Here is a 15,587-nt window from a genome sequence, read left to right as displayed (position 1 = left end):
GGAATTTGAATGAGAATATTAGGACATGAACACACATCGCCAGTTATGGACAAAGCCTCACACAAGGACTCGGCGAGGAGAAGGGGATGAAGTTTAAGACCAAGTCTAGGTGGTTGGTAAAAGATTGACTTATTCGAGTGTCATGCATTGCAGATCAGATGGGTATACTATTCTCTCATGCAACTGATGTGAGGATCAACTCTAGTACTCCATTTCTGAGTAAGGATCCTTTGAAGATACATTTTTTATCTCTTCAATGTTCTGGGTGTTTCCCAATTCCTCAAGCTCTACCACTGTTTGATCATTCTCTGCTACTTTTATTTTCAATGTCACCACCATCAACTCGTCATTTATAGGACAAATTATTAAATGCGGACATCGGATGGAGAGAACCGTTTGATTTTCTCTGTCTACAGTAAAAACACAGTTGCAGAAGACGTTTTTCTCGGTTGCACCTAATAATTTGCAGAACATCTTAAATTTTATTTTATTTTTTATACATGTCCAAACTTCAACTAATCCACTTTTAATTACTTGACCTTTATCATTGTCGAGTTAATTTAACAGAGATTCCAGTCCTCCACTTTTCATAGCCGTGACTGCAGATTTCTCCATATCCAATTCCTTAACAATTCCAAATCCTCTTCCAGCAGATCGCAGAAGCAAGCTTAGCAATGCCGAATGCCTGGAAGAAGGAGAAGGCATCCCCTCTTCCCCTCTCCTTTCGAGGTATCTTCCTACTCCTCGTCCTTCTCTTCTTCCTTCTCATCCTCATCTTTTTCCGACCACTCTTCTCCCAAAACCCTAACCGTAACCCCATCTCCCTTCACTTCCAAATCCCAACCCTAAACCTTCCCCATGGCCTCCCTCTTCTCCCCTTCGACTGTGCGGCCTCTCCCCAAGCCTCCCCTGTCTTCGCTGCACGCGTTGAGGGTCTTCATTACCCTTTCCTCTACTCCCTCGCCGATTTCGGATCTCTCCCCGAAAAACCCCACAAAAACATTGTTCGTATGATGAAAGGCAAGCCTTTTCGCCGCCCGGAGATCTCCTCTACTATCCAGGAGTTCCTCCATGGGTCTAAGCCCACCGATGGGATTGTAATTGATGTTGGAGCTAACGTCGGGATGGCGACATTTGCCGCCGCCGCCATGGGATTTAGGGTGGTGGCGTTTGAGCCGGTTTTTGAGAACCTGCAGCGGATCTGCGATGGGGTATTTTTGAATAGAGTTTGGGATCGGGTGGTGATCTTTGAGGCAGCTGCTTCAGATCGACTCGGGAACATCACGTTGCATAAGGTATGATCGTTTTTAAGATTTATTGGTATTGTTTTGATATTTGGGTGATTTAGGATCTGCAAATGACATTTGTGAGGTGGATATGGATTGGATGTATGTTATCTCACATTGATGTCACTGGGGTTGAGTTTCCGATAGATTTGTGTTGTAATCGTTCATGTATGGAAAGTAGTTTTTAGAAATTCATAAAGGGCTCTTTTGATTGATTGAAGTTAGACAGCATGTTTCCATAAATTATGGAATTGTTAAATCTTTGGATGTTATTAAAAATCAATGTTGATTTCAAACTCGATAAAGCTTCTCAAAACTTCTTCAAGTGTGATAATTTCATTTTTCATGTTAGTGAAAAATAAATCATCAATTTTCTTAAACATTTTTCTAGTTACAACAACCAATTGGGCCCTTAGAAAAAAAGTAAAAGAGAAGTGTTATTGAGAGTTCTAAAAAAGAAAGGGATTAATAATGCGTATATTCAAGTCATTAGGAACATGTATGTTGGAGTTGTTACTTGTGTTCAAATACAAGGTTGTTTGACCAAGCATTTTCCAATTTCAGTTGGATTACATCAAGGATCAGCTCTAAGCCCATATCTTTTTGCTTTAGTCATGGATGTTCTTACTAGACATCTGCAAGAGGATGTTTCCTAGTGTATGCTTTTTGTTGACGATATACTTCTTGTTGATAAGACTAAAGAGGGAGTTGAAGTTAAACTTAAATTATGGAGGTCAACCTTAGAGTCTAAAGGTTTTCGTTTGAATATTGTGGTTTGGTGTTATCCTCTATGTGATACACTGATTGAGAGCTATAAGGAGATCATTATTGTGCTGATGGTCAAAGAGTGACGACTCTATTTACTGAGCCAACGTGATGTAAAACGTACATGCGAAGATGAATTACTTTAAGGACATTTGCACGCTTAATATTTAGAGCACAATAATTATAAGCTTTATATTGGTTTTAAACGACAAAAGAAAACACAATGAGCGGTAAGACAAACTTAGGTTGAATCATACGCGTAAGAGTTAAGATCATAAAACAATCAAGTCAATCTAATGTTGCATACATGAATGATTTCAACAATAAATCCCTACACTAACAATAAAACTAGTCACTACAAGGAGATCCCTCACTCAACTTATCTAGTTAAAAGGGTTTAGCGGAAAGAGTGACGAGAATCTTCATGAATCATTTATAAACCACAATTGAAAAGTGACTAAGAGATTTAAGGATTTGGAGGAGAGTTTACCCAAATAATCAGAGAATACGAAGCTTCCAATTTGATCACCAAGGCACTGGATGAAGAGCAATCAGCAACGTCAAGGCTTCGACACAGTTAGGAAGGTGATCATTGACTTCTTGGACAGCAGGGCAACAAAAATATGGCCGGCCAGCAACTGGAGACGTGTAGGCAACAACATGTGTTGGTTGAGAAACCCTTTTGGCCTTAAGAATACTTCCAACAGCAGTCCGAACAGCAACTAATGAGATGGGACAACAGTTCCCATCAGAGGAGTCTTAGGCAGCAATACGGGCCTACCGGCGAAGCAGAGCAGCAGATTATGCTGCTGTAATTCCAAGTAGCATCCAGGAATCGGAATCCCCTACAGGGAAGGTAGCACCTTCGACACAGTTAGGAAGGTGATCATTGACTTCTTGGACAGCAGGGCAACAAAAATATGGCCACCAAATTGATTGGCCAGCAACTGACGTGTAGGCAACAACATGTGTTTGTTGAGAAGCCCTTTTGGCCTTCAGAATATTTCCAACAGCAGTCCAAACAGCAACTAATGAGATGGGACAACAGTTTGACCCGTCAGAGGAGTCTTATGCAGCAATACGGTCCTACTGGCGAAGCAAAGCAACAGATTATGCTGCTGTAATTCCAAGTAGCATCCAGGAATCGGAATCCCCTACAGGGAAGAGACGTAGGGGGGGGGGGGGGGGGGGGGGGGGGGGGGGGGGGGGGGATTCCTGGGAAGGGGACGGCTATGACTGCAGGGAAACGAAGTATTTCCATCCCAGAACTCTCCGTCAGGGCTGATTGGAATAAGTCAAATCCAATATGAATTGATTGGATTCAACTAAGGAGTTGATTGGGATGTCATTATGGGAAAGAAATAAAGAAGAAAAGAGGAGGGGTTTAATTCAAAACAGAAATTGATTTTAGATTTTGAGTAATTTTGGAGGGAAATAATTTGAAATTTGATTTCAAATTAATAGGCAATTAATGCATTGATTGGGGATTAATGGGGGAAGGCCATACATGTGGCCGGCGGCATGTATGGGGGGGAGGGAGAGGGGTGAGGATTTAAAAGCTTCTTTATTTAGCTTTCAAAATAAAGAAAAGGATAATTAAATCCGATTCAATTTAAAATTAAATTGAATGAGATTTAAAACTTTCTAAAAATGGCTTCGACAAATTACGAAAGAATTTGAAATTTCAAAATTTTGAATTTCAAATTGAGGAGTTCTCTTCCTAAATCAAGGGAGGTTATTTAGGTAGGTGATGATGATGACATTAACCATCATTAATGGTAGATGGGCACTAGGGCTGGCGGCATGATGGTGGGGTTTGGGAGAATTCGGTTGGGGAAGGATGAGGTGAAGCCGGCGGTGGAGCTTGAGGAGGGAATTGGATGGTGGAGGTTAAGCACTTGGTGGTGGAGGAGTAGGAAGGGGTGGTGGATGGAGAGGGGGAGAAAGGATATAAAAAAAAAACAAAAAAGAAAAAAAAACAAATAAGGTAAAAGTAAACTAACGAACTCACAAAGAGATCGTAAGAACCGCAAACCTTGGACTCTTCCAAAAATTGGCGGGTATTGCAAATCACCCTCCTCGGACTTCTCCACTCATGCACTTACTAAGAGATCAACATGAACTCACTAAGAGATCAACAAGAACATAAAATTTTCATTCTCAATATAATTCATCATCCAAAATACAAAACAACTAGCCTATAAATAGGCCTTATGACAAGAAAATAAATAAAAGACTAAAATGCCCTTCGGGCTACAACACTACAAGACCACCCGTAAGGGTATAACATGAAAAACAACAATATAAAATAAATTAGTACATAAAACATATAAATAAATAACTCGAGATCGTAGTCGTTGATCTCCGATGTCCTCATCACAACGGTTTACTGACATTGATACTAACACTGAAAAATACCGTGATAGTCATGACTTCTACTTGTTTCATGTGACTATATCACTTTCTCATGAGCTAATGATTTGCTTCGTCTATGTAGGATTGTGAGGAGACCATACACGAGGAAAAGCCTGTTGTCTAGTTTTAATCAGCATTTTCAATTTTCCTATTTTGCTAATATCATAAGCGATTCATTTGTTCCGCTCTTTTTGAAATATGCAAGCCTGGAACTCAAATTGTGCTAGAAGATTCAACACTTTCCATACAATAAATTTAGTGTAGACAATATTTTTCTCAGTAAAGTTAAAATGAAATAACACATTCATAGAACCATTTTCTTAACTATTTGGGGTCGGTTGTATGGATTTTCATTTTTTCATTCATTTGTTTTAAGTATTACATGAGGTGCTAAATATATTCTTCAGAAATCATGTTGAATAACTTCCATCTATTTTACTCTACGTCAATTCGGTCACTTTAATATTTCAACATTAATTTATCTTCTTATTTGATTGGTCTTTTCAATCCTTTGTTATGCATGTTTGAACATCTAAGTTTATTTTCAATTAACTTATCTTCAATATATATAACTCCATACATTCCTTTAATAGAAACATTCCTTAATTTTTTCTTCTTTGTTTTACAACAACCACATCTATCTTATCATTCTCATTTTCATTTTCGCTATGTGAACTTGAATATTGAAGAATTTTTACCACCCAACAGTTGGCTTCATATGATGGTTTTATATAAGTTATCTCTAAGTTTTCATGTTATTCTTTTATCAACATAATACTCTTGAGACACTTCTTTATTTTAGTCATTCAATATTAACTGTAGAAGTTCTATCATTATATTTTCATATATACATCTTCATTTTCTATATAATAGATCTAAGAGACTTAAATGAATCACAAATATTACTTTATCTTAGATAAAAATATTGATTGATAATTGTTAATAATACATCCATTAATTGCATATAATTATTTCAGTATTTGTTATATTAATTTAATTTTTTTTTATCTTCTATTTTTTTAATTTAATTTAATTTTTCATTTATTTCAATGAATTTCTCAATGATTAGAACTATATTGTTTACAAAAATTATATAGGACACCTCATTCATTATATTATTCGCAAGCATGTCTAAAATAAATATCAGAAGATAAAAATTCAATGTTGATCATTGATTTGATATCATTACAATTTATATGTTTTGTATAATCTCAATGTTCTATTTGAAGCTGTTACATTTTGTATGAGATACGCTTCTTAATTCATATGTTTTGTCTATTTCTCATTATCATTGTAAGTACTAAGTATATTTTAGGCTTTGTTTGGGACGATTTTTTTTCTGCTTCTTAAAATAGCTTTTTAGTACAATAATTAATTTTTTTGTACTTGAAAGCTACTTTAAGAAGCAATAGGAAAGCCGTCCCAAACGAATCCTTAATATTGGCGATAAAATGAACTTCTTATGTTTCAAGTAGCTGTTAGCCCATCACATCCATGCTACTACTTGATTTATCGCCAATTAGGCTTTAACCTTGAGTTTTGTTTTGCGTATTTCAATTGTTAATGCTCGCTAAGCTAACTACTACTTCACATTACATGATAAGCAGCTGGTTGGCCGCCTAGACAACAGCGCCATATCTGCAACTGGTGCTAAATTAGCCTTCAAGTCCAACAAAGAAATTGCTATAGAAGTCAAGACGATTCCATTAGATTTAGTTATTCCTGATAATGAGAAAGTTCTACTGATCAAAATTGATGTTCAAGGCTGGGAGCTCCATGTACTTGAAGGAGCTATCAAGTTACTATCAAGAACAAAAGGAGAAGCTCCATATCTCATATATGAGGAAGATGAGCGGTTGCTAGCGGCAAGTAACAGCAGCCGAAAGGAGATAAGGGAATTCCTTCGTTCTGTGGGCTATGATCACTGTACACAGCATGGAACAGATGCTCATTGCACCAAAAACTAGGATTAAAATCCAAAGGCTGCGTTGTGGATGCTGCGAATATGAATGGGAGGAAATGAAATAAAGATTGTAGATTTATTATCAATCAACAAAATATTATTGAAGTTTTATTTCATTTCCTTCACCTTTCCTCAATCCAACCAAAGCTGTGCTGATTACAAGTTTTTCTGAAGTTTCTTGGTATGGCTGCAGTTGCTGGTGATGTTAATAGAAGCTTCGTTTGGGACGGTTTTCTTACTGCTTCATAAAGAAACTTTGTAGTACAAAAACTTTAATTTTTTATTAAAAAATAGTTTTAAGAAGCAGTAAGAAAGCCGTCGCAAACGAAGCCAGAATGGCGCCTGTATTTATATGATGATAATAGTAGGCAACATATCTGCAACTGTTAGAGGTTTTGTGTAACATTGAATAGCAACGAGCAATCAACTTGATTTTGGATGACAAAATCCATCAAATGTTGAGCAGTGGCATTCATTGTATAGTTTATGTGATTATTGTCTTTGTTTTCTTTCAGCTGTTTGGATTCCCGTGTTTGTTCCACTCGAAAAGTTATTCTTTGTAGAGGCCGAATGCAACTCTACGTCTTGATAAATGATTTTCATTGATAATTGAAATGGTCTTTAGAGAGGACACAAATTTGTAGATGTAAAAAAAAAATTACTTTAAGGTAGAGATAAAACTCATCAAGTCACAATAATTCAACAAGTGACAAAATGATTGACATCAAGTAGAAAATAAGTTTGAAGGTGGATATTTCATATGACTCCTCATCAAAAAGGAGTGATGGAAGAGAAGAGCAGAGAGGGGCAAAAAGACTAGACAATTTTTTTATGGATAATTCAATATTCTTAAGAAGTTTAGAGGCCATGTATTGTAGATATGCCCTCTTATATAATATCTACCTTGTGTTGAATGTGCAAAATATGAAGTCATTAGAACCTTTCTTTGGTGTAGGATGATGAGATGAAAGAAATCCTACCCCTCCTAATGCCCTATTTCCAAGCCCAAATGATCATATGAAAGATGACCAACTTTTAAGGAAGATAACCAAAATTAATTGTTGTGATACCATTTTATCAAATAGACAAGAAGGGACAAGAGACCTTCAAGATAAACTGGTATATACTTAGGAGAGACTAGTTGAGCTGTTACCTCTCTTATAGATTGATTTATAGGAGTGAATCACCTCTTAAAGAGAGGGTGTATGATTTGGAGCTTAGCTGACTTAATGATACAGGAAAAGCTAAGAAGATTTGAAAACCTAGAATAAGAATCCTAAGAGGTAGGATTTCTAAGTTATTGAGAGGAACTGGAGAAGATTTGACCCATTTTCGAGTGAAATCTATCAATTTAAGAGGAACTCAATATTTATATCGAGAAAATACCTTAGAGACAAATTATTTCATAATCTAGAAGTGTTTTTGAGCAATTATATTGTTGTCATGATATCAGTAACCTACAAAATCAATATTAAAATTCATTTTAGTTCTGCATATTTGTAATATTGATTTACTTTTGCTAATTTCACACTAAAGGTAAAGCCAATTTTGTAATTATGCTTTCATGCATTCCTATTATATTCAATTAATATTAACTTTCTATATGAAAGATTATCACGACAGGTTTGAAATTCAAATTAAGATATATGAGAGATTAGGCATCGAAAAGGGTTTTTATCCTAAAAAGAGACTCATCAAATCAAAAGGTTGGAGAGAGATTATCCTTATAATTTTGCCTAATTCTAATATTAATAACTTGAATAGTTCTTACTCAAGAATTATGAATTTAGATTAACAACCTCACTATGCGCTCACTATGCGCCTTCTTATTAGACATGTTAAAGTGGTCTCTTTATGATCTCTTCATGGTGTATTGTTGATAATAGGTTATCCCTTTTCTTAGGACACTTTCTGATTGATCCCATTTAATCTACATAAATCTTTGATGTCACAAACTACTCTTGATTCTAGGTGGGTATCCCTTTCACTAGCCCCTAGAGTTGGGAAAGGTAACATTATGTTTGATCATAGTTCTTGACTCATAACCATTTCTTCGATCATCTTTTTAGCACTCAATTTCCAAAAAGGTTGATGATGGTTATGCCTAGTAGGCATTAAGAGAACTTGTTGAATCATTTGCTAAGTGCTTCATTCAGGAACCTAAAAACTTTGTCATCATCATCACATCAAAAGAGTCCACCCTCATCAACTACAACATTAAGACTTATTTTTCCTCTATATCACTATAGGGTAGGCACAATGGTCTCTTTATTTTTATTTTTTACTTATGTCATTTCTTCTTACATTCATGCTGCCTCTAATACAGTGGTCACTACAATTACCATGACACATCATCGCCTTATCATAACAATAACCACCACTTCCATCATGACAACCACCACTTTTTTTCCCTCAATCCTCCACTTTTTTCTTATAAATATTATAACTTCAAATTCACTTACTTCTCACTCTTCAACCATTTCTTTGCAACAAATAAAAGAATAAAGAAGATTCAAATATGCAATTAAGAGAAAGAAGCGCACACAAATGAATTTAAATCTACACAAAAAATTGATTATTATTAATTAGGCATTCAAGGACTTACTAAATAATATCAAGGATTCATTCTGTATTCCTTGCCTAAGCCATCCATATTTAAATACATTTGATTTCAGGTTTCATTAACTTGGTAGCCATAACCAATCAGATCAAAATATGGCCTAATAAGGGTTAGCCCAATATAGATCAATCTTGCTTATTAAATCCTAGCTAGCTCCAATTTTTCTTAACACTTAGAGGTTTGATGGGACTTACTAGATAACATCAAAGATTCACCTATTTTTATCATGCCACAATTAGGCTAAATCATCTAGTAGCTATTGACAGGATCAACTCTAGCATGTATGCCTAGAATACTTCTTCATCTTGATTGGATTCATTCCTTGAATTCTAATAATCTTTTATTTTTGGCCCAAGTGTGTCTCACATGTCAAGCTAGAATGTCATAAAATTCTCCTTCTTAGTCTTCTTAAAGGTTCTTTAAACAAGTTACACTTGACATAGATGAACTCAAGATGTATTAATCTACTAGATTATAGCCTAAGAGAATGACAACGAGGAGATTAAAAGATTTTAGCCTTTTCTTTCTAAAATTGTAAAATATTCATATTATCTCTTAAAGCATGCATTCTCCGTAGTGTCAAACCACTTAAAAGATTAAGCATTCTTCCCTCATTTGCTCAAAAAAATATTATGTTTAGAGGTCAGATGCATCTCTACATTCAGAGGCGAATCAGGTGTAGCCACATCAGAGGTATTGAGCCGCGGTACCGAGTAGTACCAAGCTACGATACCGAGAGAAGGGATATTGTGGCTCATTTTGGTTGGTCTATGTAAGGCGTTAGGCGTCCGCACATCATAATTTTTCCCTTTGCTCTCTCTATTTACCTCTGGATAATCAAACTCACCATCAAAAAGTAAAACCATTCATAATGCTTGCCTCTTCCTTAGTAAAGTATTCAAAGCTAGGAGCATGACTAATATTTTATTAGATAAATTAATCACATCTAAAGTATAAGAAGTGGATAAACATACACAAATCCACACATATATAAAAGAGAAAGAAAAAGAGATGAAGAGAGATATAAAAAAGATAGACTTAAAAAAGATTCTAAAAAGAGAGAAATAAGTAAATAACTCCTAGAAAGATGACAAATTCTTTTTTGTGATATTTTAAAATTTTTAATACAAATATTTAAAATATAATATAAAAATATACATAAAAGAGTATTAATAAATATAACTCTGTAATTTCATTTAAAATTTATGAAAAAATAGAAAAACATAGCAAAACAATTTCATTTGATTCATTTGTTTTAGCAAAATAATAATAATAATAATAATAATAATAATAACTATTTTAACTGGAAACTAATATTTTTACAGAAACGCCCCTTATCCTCGCACTATCAACTCGTCACCATCCACGACGGCCTCCCCCTTCTGAATCCGATCTCCCACTCTCTGAATCCAGAATCGAAAATGGCATCGATTCCTTGCACTATCCACAACCATATCTCATTCTCTTCTTCGTGTGCTCGCTCTTCCCAGGCATTACGTTCGCCGTTCTTGGCTTTCACAAAGAGACTCGGGTGGCGGAGAGATTCGCGGTTAATGAAGAGAGCAGATTTAGCAGGCGGAGGCGGCGGAGCTCGGTGTTGGTTTAAGTTTGGGAACCGCGGCGTCGACGCCGAGGGCGCTGGGATCTATGGCAGCCAATCTCGGGACGATTTCGACCGGGATGATGTGGAGCAGGTATTTACGATAAAAAATACTTAGTTGCTGCTCTCTGATTTATCTTCTAGGGTTTATTTTTTTATGTCAATTTCATTAATCGATTCATCTCATTTTTTCAATCTTGCATGAAACCTATTTCTTGAAAATAATTGTAATTTTTTTTCTTCATGTTCTGCAGTATTTCAACTACATGGGGATGCTTGCTGTAGAAGGTTCATATGATAAAATGGAGGCTCTTTTGAATCTGAAAATTCATCCTGTCGACATCCTTCTGATGCTGGCAGCCTCTGAGGGCGATAAGCCAAAAATAGAGGAACTTCTAAGGGCAGGTGCGAAATTCGATATCAAAGATGTTGATGGTAGAACTGCATTGGATAGGGCTAATGATGAGATCAAGCAATTCATTCTTGGCTTCTCTGTGCAGAAAGCCGCCTAACTGAATTTAACACAGATTTAACACCTGTTGTGGGTTTTACATATATGCACCTTTTATACATTTGAACAACTAGTTAAATCTTTGTAATGTTGAGCATGCAGGAGATGCTACCGCAATCTTTATTTTTTCTTGATAAAAACTGCAATCTGCTTGAGATTTTTTATTAATTTTTTGTTTACCTGTCAGGCTTTTTTCACTTTAGCTTTTCAAAACTGGATGTCGAATTTTCCAAGTGCCTCTATAGTACAGATAAGATATTCTCCAACCGAACTGCATACCACCGTATGCAGTCGGCCATTCGGTCCATTCGAACTCCAAATCTCACGCTAAAGTTCAGCAGGTGAATAGTACGACGCTCTGTTCGGGCTATGAGATTTGCCGAAGAAGAGTGTGAAAGAGGAGTAAAGTGCGGGAAAGAGTAGAAAATGATTTCCTTCGCAGGAAGCACGCGAAAGAAGAGAGAAAATGCCGTTCAATTGGAGATGAATTACTGCATTTTGAAGTTTTGCTGTATTTTGGAGAGGAAAATGGGTTTTTCGGTTGGAGATGCCCTAATCTAAGTCCAAGAAAAAACAACTAATGAATTAGTAGGATCATATTTTCCAAGTGCCTCTATAGTATAAATAACCTATATATATAGATGCATGTCTCAACTTGTTCCTTTTTTATTATAACAAGAAAGAAGCAATTAATTACAACCATGGAAAGCGAAAAAAAAAAAAAATCTGACCAGCTGAAAGAAACTATGTTAGCTGCTATCAAGTGGCCTTGTAAAATGTCTTCATCCAAGATTCATATATATATATATGAATCGGACATCTGTCTAAAACATCTCTATGCAGAACTCACTGCATTTCTTTTCTCATCAACTGAATGAGCATATCAAACTAGTAGACTCTGGACCTTTTACCTCTATATAATCTTATTTTTCTTGTTCTATATGATAGTCTACCATTTGTTATGAATTTCTGTCTAGTTTATATTTCTCTTTTTCCAATACCCAACCTAACCTTAGTGCAAAAGAATAGAAAGTTTAAAAGCTGAAAGTGGAAGTAGAGTCATTCAAATTGTACAATGTCATTTTCTTAACATAAGCATCTATAAAAGACATGGGAACGCACAAAATCCCTTTAACAAATGGCCTATATCTCTGAAAAATTACATAAATGTAACATGCCAATATCCATAGAGCTGAGAAACCTGCCTTTGAGGTTTGAAGCCGCATATCTTTGTGACTGTAAATGCTAAATGAAAAGGCAAGAAAATGGTAACTTCAAACAATCATATTGAAAACCAGTATTTTGTCTAGTCAATGGCTATGGCTTTTCTTTTTCAACCTCCTAAGGATGTGAATACATATACTTGGTCTTATACTACACTATCGACTGTGATTTGTTCGCCAGGTTCAAACTGATCCACTATTTTTTTTAGAGCTTATGCAAGAACTGGTACCTTGCATTATTTACATATCCTTGAGAGATAATACAAACCTATAATAGCCCCTATTTCAGACCAAACCAATTCAGCCCAACCAACCTGCCTGATTTAGCTCCTACCGCCTTATGTAGATCCTTTTTAAATCCAAAATTGGGTTTGTTTAGAACTTGATTGAAAGAGCGAGCAAGTGGAACATATCGAGAGGGTCAAGGCTAGTGGCCAAGGCGACGAGGCGAATAACAGGACTCAAGGTTATGCTAGAGATCATCTATTACGGCACGCATTGTTCGGGCAGTACAAGGAAGAGGAGATTTTGACTTTAGCATATTCGATGAGGCCAATGGAGAGGATATCGAGGGAGGGGAAGAAGGGAGCGATGACATCTTCCTCCTCTTATGTTTGGAGAACTAGGTAAACCCTAAATCCTAGAAACTTGTTGTACCTACTTATGTATGAATATAAATTAACCTAAAAGTTTGATCATCTAAGATTTCTATTGGTCATTTGCGAATAAATTAATACGTCTATTGTTAATATTGACTTACAAGCATGCTGCATCTATGCATCCAGTGAATGTTTTTGCATTTGAATACAATGATCATTAGTTTTCTTGTATAATTCTTTATGAAATATGATGTACCATAAACATTATTAAATGATTCTTAAATTTTAATTTTTTGTTAAAAAACTGTTTTAAGAAGAAGTAAAAAAGCCATCCCAAACGGAGTCATGGTCAGGTTTATTTGATGAATCAACTCAAATATGCATCACAAACTTTCTTTGATCGCATTAACTTCTGTCCACGAAATCTTTAAGAGACTACCCATCTCTCTCAGGAGAGAATAAACAATTCTCTCTTTCGGGCTAAAACCTAACAAATTATCCTCACTCAAAGTATGAACAGTGATATCCAGTTCAACCAAGCTTACTCCAGCACGCTTCTGCAAGCCCCTCTCCTCAATCATCTCCCTAACCTTGTCCACCTCTTCCCAATTCCCCTCAGCTGCCCATATATTTGATAACAAAATGTAAGGGCCAATATCCTCAGGCATCATTTCTATAAGTTTTTTACCTACAAATTTCCCAATCTCCCAATTAGAATGTCTCCAGCAAGATGACATCAACGCACCCCATAAAGCCTTCATGGGTTTCTCTGTCAAATCCTTAACGAACTCTGCAGTGTCTTTCAACAAACCGCTGCGACCAAGAAGACCCACCATGCACCCAACATGCTCGACTTTAGGTTTAATGTTATAAGCACGAATCATGTGATCAAAACACCACCATCCCTCAAGCACAGAATCTGACTGAGAGCAAGCACTGAGAACGCATACGAAGGTCGATTCATTTGGCTTTGAGCAACTCTTTTCCATCTCAAGGAACAGTTCAAGTGCCTTGTCAGTTTGACCATGGAGTCCATAGCTCATGATCATTGAATTCCAAGAAACTGTGCTCCGTTCAGGCATTTCATCAAACACTTCCTTTGCAGATTCAATTGCACCACACTTGGCATACATAGTAAGAAGAGCAGTCAATAGGAGCACATCAGGTTCTAAGGATCCCTCTCTAATCAGGGAATGTATCCATTTACCTCTGTCAAGCTGACCAAGGTTAGTACATGCTGTAAGCACACTAACATAGGTAGCTTTGTCTGGCTTTGCATTCCTACCAGACATCATTTCATCAAACATATCTAAGCACTCTCTGTAACACTTCAGCCGAGCATAAAGAGCCAGTAAGACATTCCAAGAAACCAAATTCCTCACAGGCATACTGTGAAAGAGCTCTCTCGCAATCGAAGCCTCTCCAATCCTGGCATATCCATCAATCATGGAGTTCCATGAGACCATATCCCTCTCAGGCATCATCCAAAATAGCTCCTTGGCACCATCCATATCACCCTTATTTACATACCCAGCAATCATGGTGTTCCAGCTTACCACATCCTGCTCGGGCATTCGGTCAAACACCTTGCGTGCGTCGGCAGTCCTCCCGTTCTTAACATACCCATCGATCATGGAATTATAAGTGACAGTATCGCAATCATGTTTATTTAAAAAAGTAAAAATCTTTTCAGCGGCGAAAATGTCACCTAATGAAGCGTACATATGGATGAGGGAGTTGCGGACGAAGAGATCGGTGTCAAAGCCGAGCTTGGCGATGCGGGCATGTGTTGTTTTGCCCTCGAGAGGCAGATTGAGTATCGAGAAGATTTTCATAAGGAGAGGGAAGGTGAAGTGGTTAGGAGCAACGGCAGCGGGAAGGACAAGGCGGCGATAGAAGTTGAAGGCAGCGGCGGGGAGACCAGCGGCGAGAAGGGAGCGAAGGATAATGTTGACGGCGAAGGCGTCGGGGTGGGGGAGGACGAAGAAGAGAGTGACGGCGAGGGGGAGGGAGGAGGGGAGTGAGGAGAGGGCGAGGAGCGCGCGACCGGCGGCGAAGGGGTGGAATATGAGACCGGAGACGAAGAGCTTGGCGAGGATTTGTGTGAGGGCGGATGAGCTTTGGTGGAAGCGATAGAAGTTGACGGCGCGGAGGAGGGGGTGGCGAAGATTAATGGGCGGTGAAGATAGATTAGGAGAAAGATTGTTGTTTGAAGGCGGCGCAGGCGGGTGGAGTGTGGCCGGAGATGGCCGGCGGCGAGAAATTGTGGTTAAGATCTCGTTGAGATGGCGAGACGTCGCGTCTGAGATGAGAGGAACCGCACTGGTCATTTGGTTGCGTTTACGAGGCGCGGCAGCTCGTCATTTTGAACAATGATTAGAAATTAATTTGAAGATCTTAATCGATTTAATTCAAACGTTCATCCTATTAATAATTTTTTATTTGAAAATTTTGACTTTATATGCTTAGTAATAGAAGAAATTTAAAAAAAAAATGGCATTGATGGGACAACGATGTTTTAAGGTAGGATGTGAATGCTTTTGGATTCCGCACATAATAATTTTTCGTTTGCGAGAGGAGCTTGCTTGGCAATGGCACCGACGAG

General features: G+C 37.2%; 3 protein-coding genes across 3 annotated transcripts; 2 read left to right on the top strand and 1 right to left on the bottom strand.

Moving 5' to 3' along the window:
• The first annotated feature begins 568 nt into the window (after positions 1–568).
• Positions 569–6,943, top strand: LOC110106591. The gene is made up of 2 exons (XM_020836533.2): positions 569–1,295; positions 6,074–6,943. Exons 1-2 carry the CDS (start codon positions 675–677, stop codon positions 6,431–6,433), a joined length of 981 nt encoding a protein of 326 aa, XP_020692192.1. The 5' UTR covers positions 569–674; the 3' UTR covers positions 6,434–6,943.
• Positions 6,944–10,379: 3,436 nt separating this feature from the next.
• Positions 10,380–11,339, top strand: LOC110106599 (protein LHCP TRANSLOCATION DEFECT). The gene is made up of 2 exons (XM_020836541.2): positions 10,380–10,743; positions 10,904–11,339. The coding sequence occupies exons 1-2, from the start codon at positions 10,471–10,473 to the stop codon at positions 11,159–11,161; spliced, it is 531 nt and encodes a 176-aa protein (XP_020692200.1). The 5' UTR covers positions 10,380–10,470; the 3' UTR covers positions 11,162–11,339.
• A 1,963-nt stretch (positions 11,340–13,302) lies between these two features.
• On the bottom strand, positions 13,303–15,380 carry LOC110106590 (pentatricopeptide repeat-containing protein At3g29230-like). The gene has a single exon (XM_020836532.2). The coding sequence runs from the start codon at positions 15,310–15,312 to the stop codon at positions 13,366–13,368; it is 1,947 nt and encodes a 648-aa protein (XP_020692191.1). The 5' UTR covers positions 15,313–15,380; the 3' UTR covers positions 13,303–13,365.
• Between the last annotated feature and the right edge of the window lie 207 nt (positions 15,381–15,587).

The sequence above is a fragment of the Dendrobium catenatum genome, unplaced genomic scaffold (genome assembly GCF_001605985.2).
Source record: "Dendrobium catenatum unplaced genomic scaffold, ASM160598v2 fragScaff_scaffold_1199, whole genome shotgun sequence".
In the NCBI taxonomy this organism is placed as follows: domain Eukaryota; kingdom Viridiplantae; phylum Streptophyta; class Magnoliopsida; order Asparagales; family Orchidaceae; genus Dendrobium; species Dendrobium catenatum.
The sequence above is the reverse complement of the archived record's forward strand: the minus strand, read 5'-3'. Positions and strand labels throughout refer to the sequence as shown.

What these genes read in the sequence shown, in the direction of transcription:
- LOC110106599 (XM_020836541.2), top strand. Translation starts at nt 10,471, where the DNA reads ATGGCATCGATTCCTTGCACTATCCACAACCATATCTCATTCTCTTCT. An exon ending in ACCGGGATGATGTGGAGCAG is followed by an intron (nt 10,744 to 10,903) that starts GTATTTACGATA and finishes CATGTTCTGCAG; the next exon opens with TATTTCAACTACATGGGGAT.
- LOC110106590 (XM_020836532.2), bottom strand. Translation starts at nt 15,312, where the DNA reads ATGACCAGTGCGGTTCCTCTCATCTCAGACGCGACGTCTCGCCATCTC.
- LOC110106591 (XM_020836533.2), top strand. Translation starts at nt 675, where the DNA reads ATGCCGAATGCCTGGAAGAAGGAGAAGGCATCCCCTCTTCCCCTCTCC. An exon ending in GGAACATCACGTTGCATAAG is followed by an intron (nt 1,296 to 6,073) that starts GTATGATCGTTT and finishes CATGATAAGCAG; the next exon opens with CTGGTTGGCCGCCTAGACAA.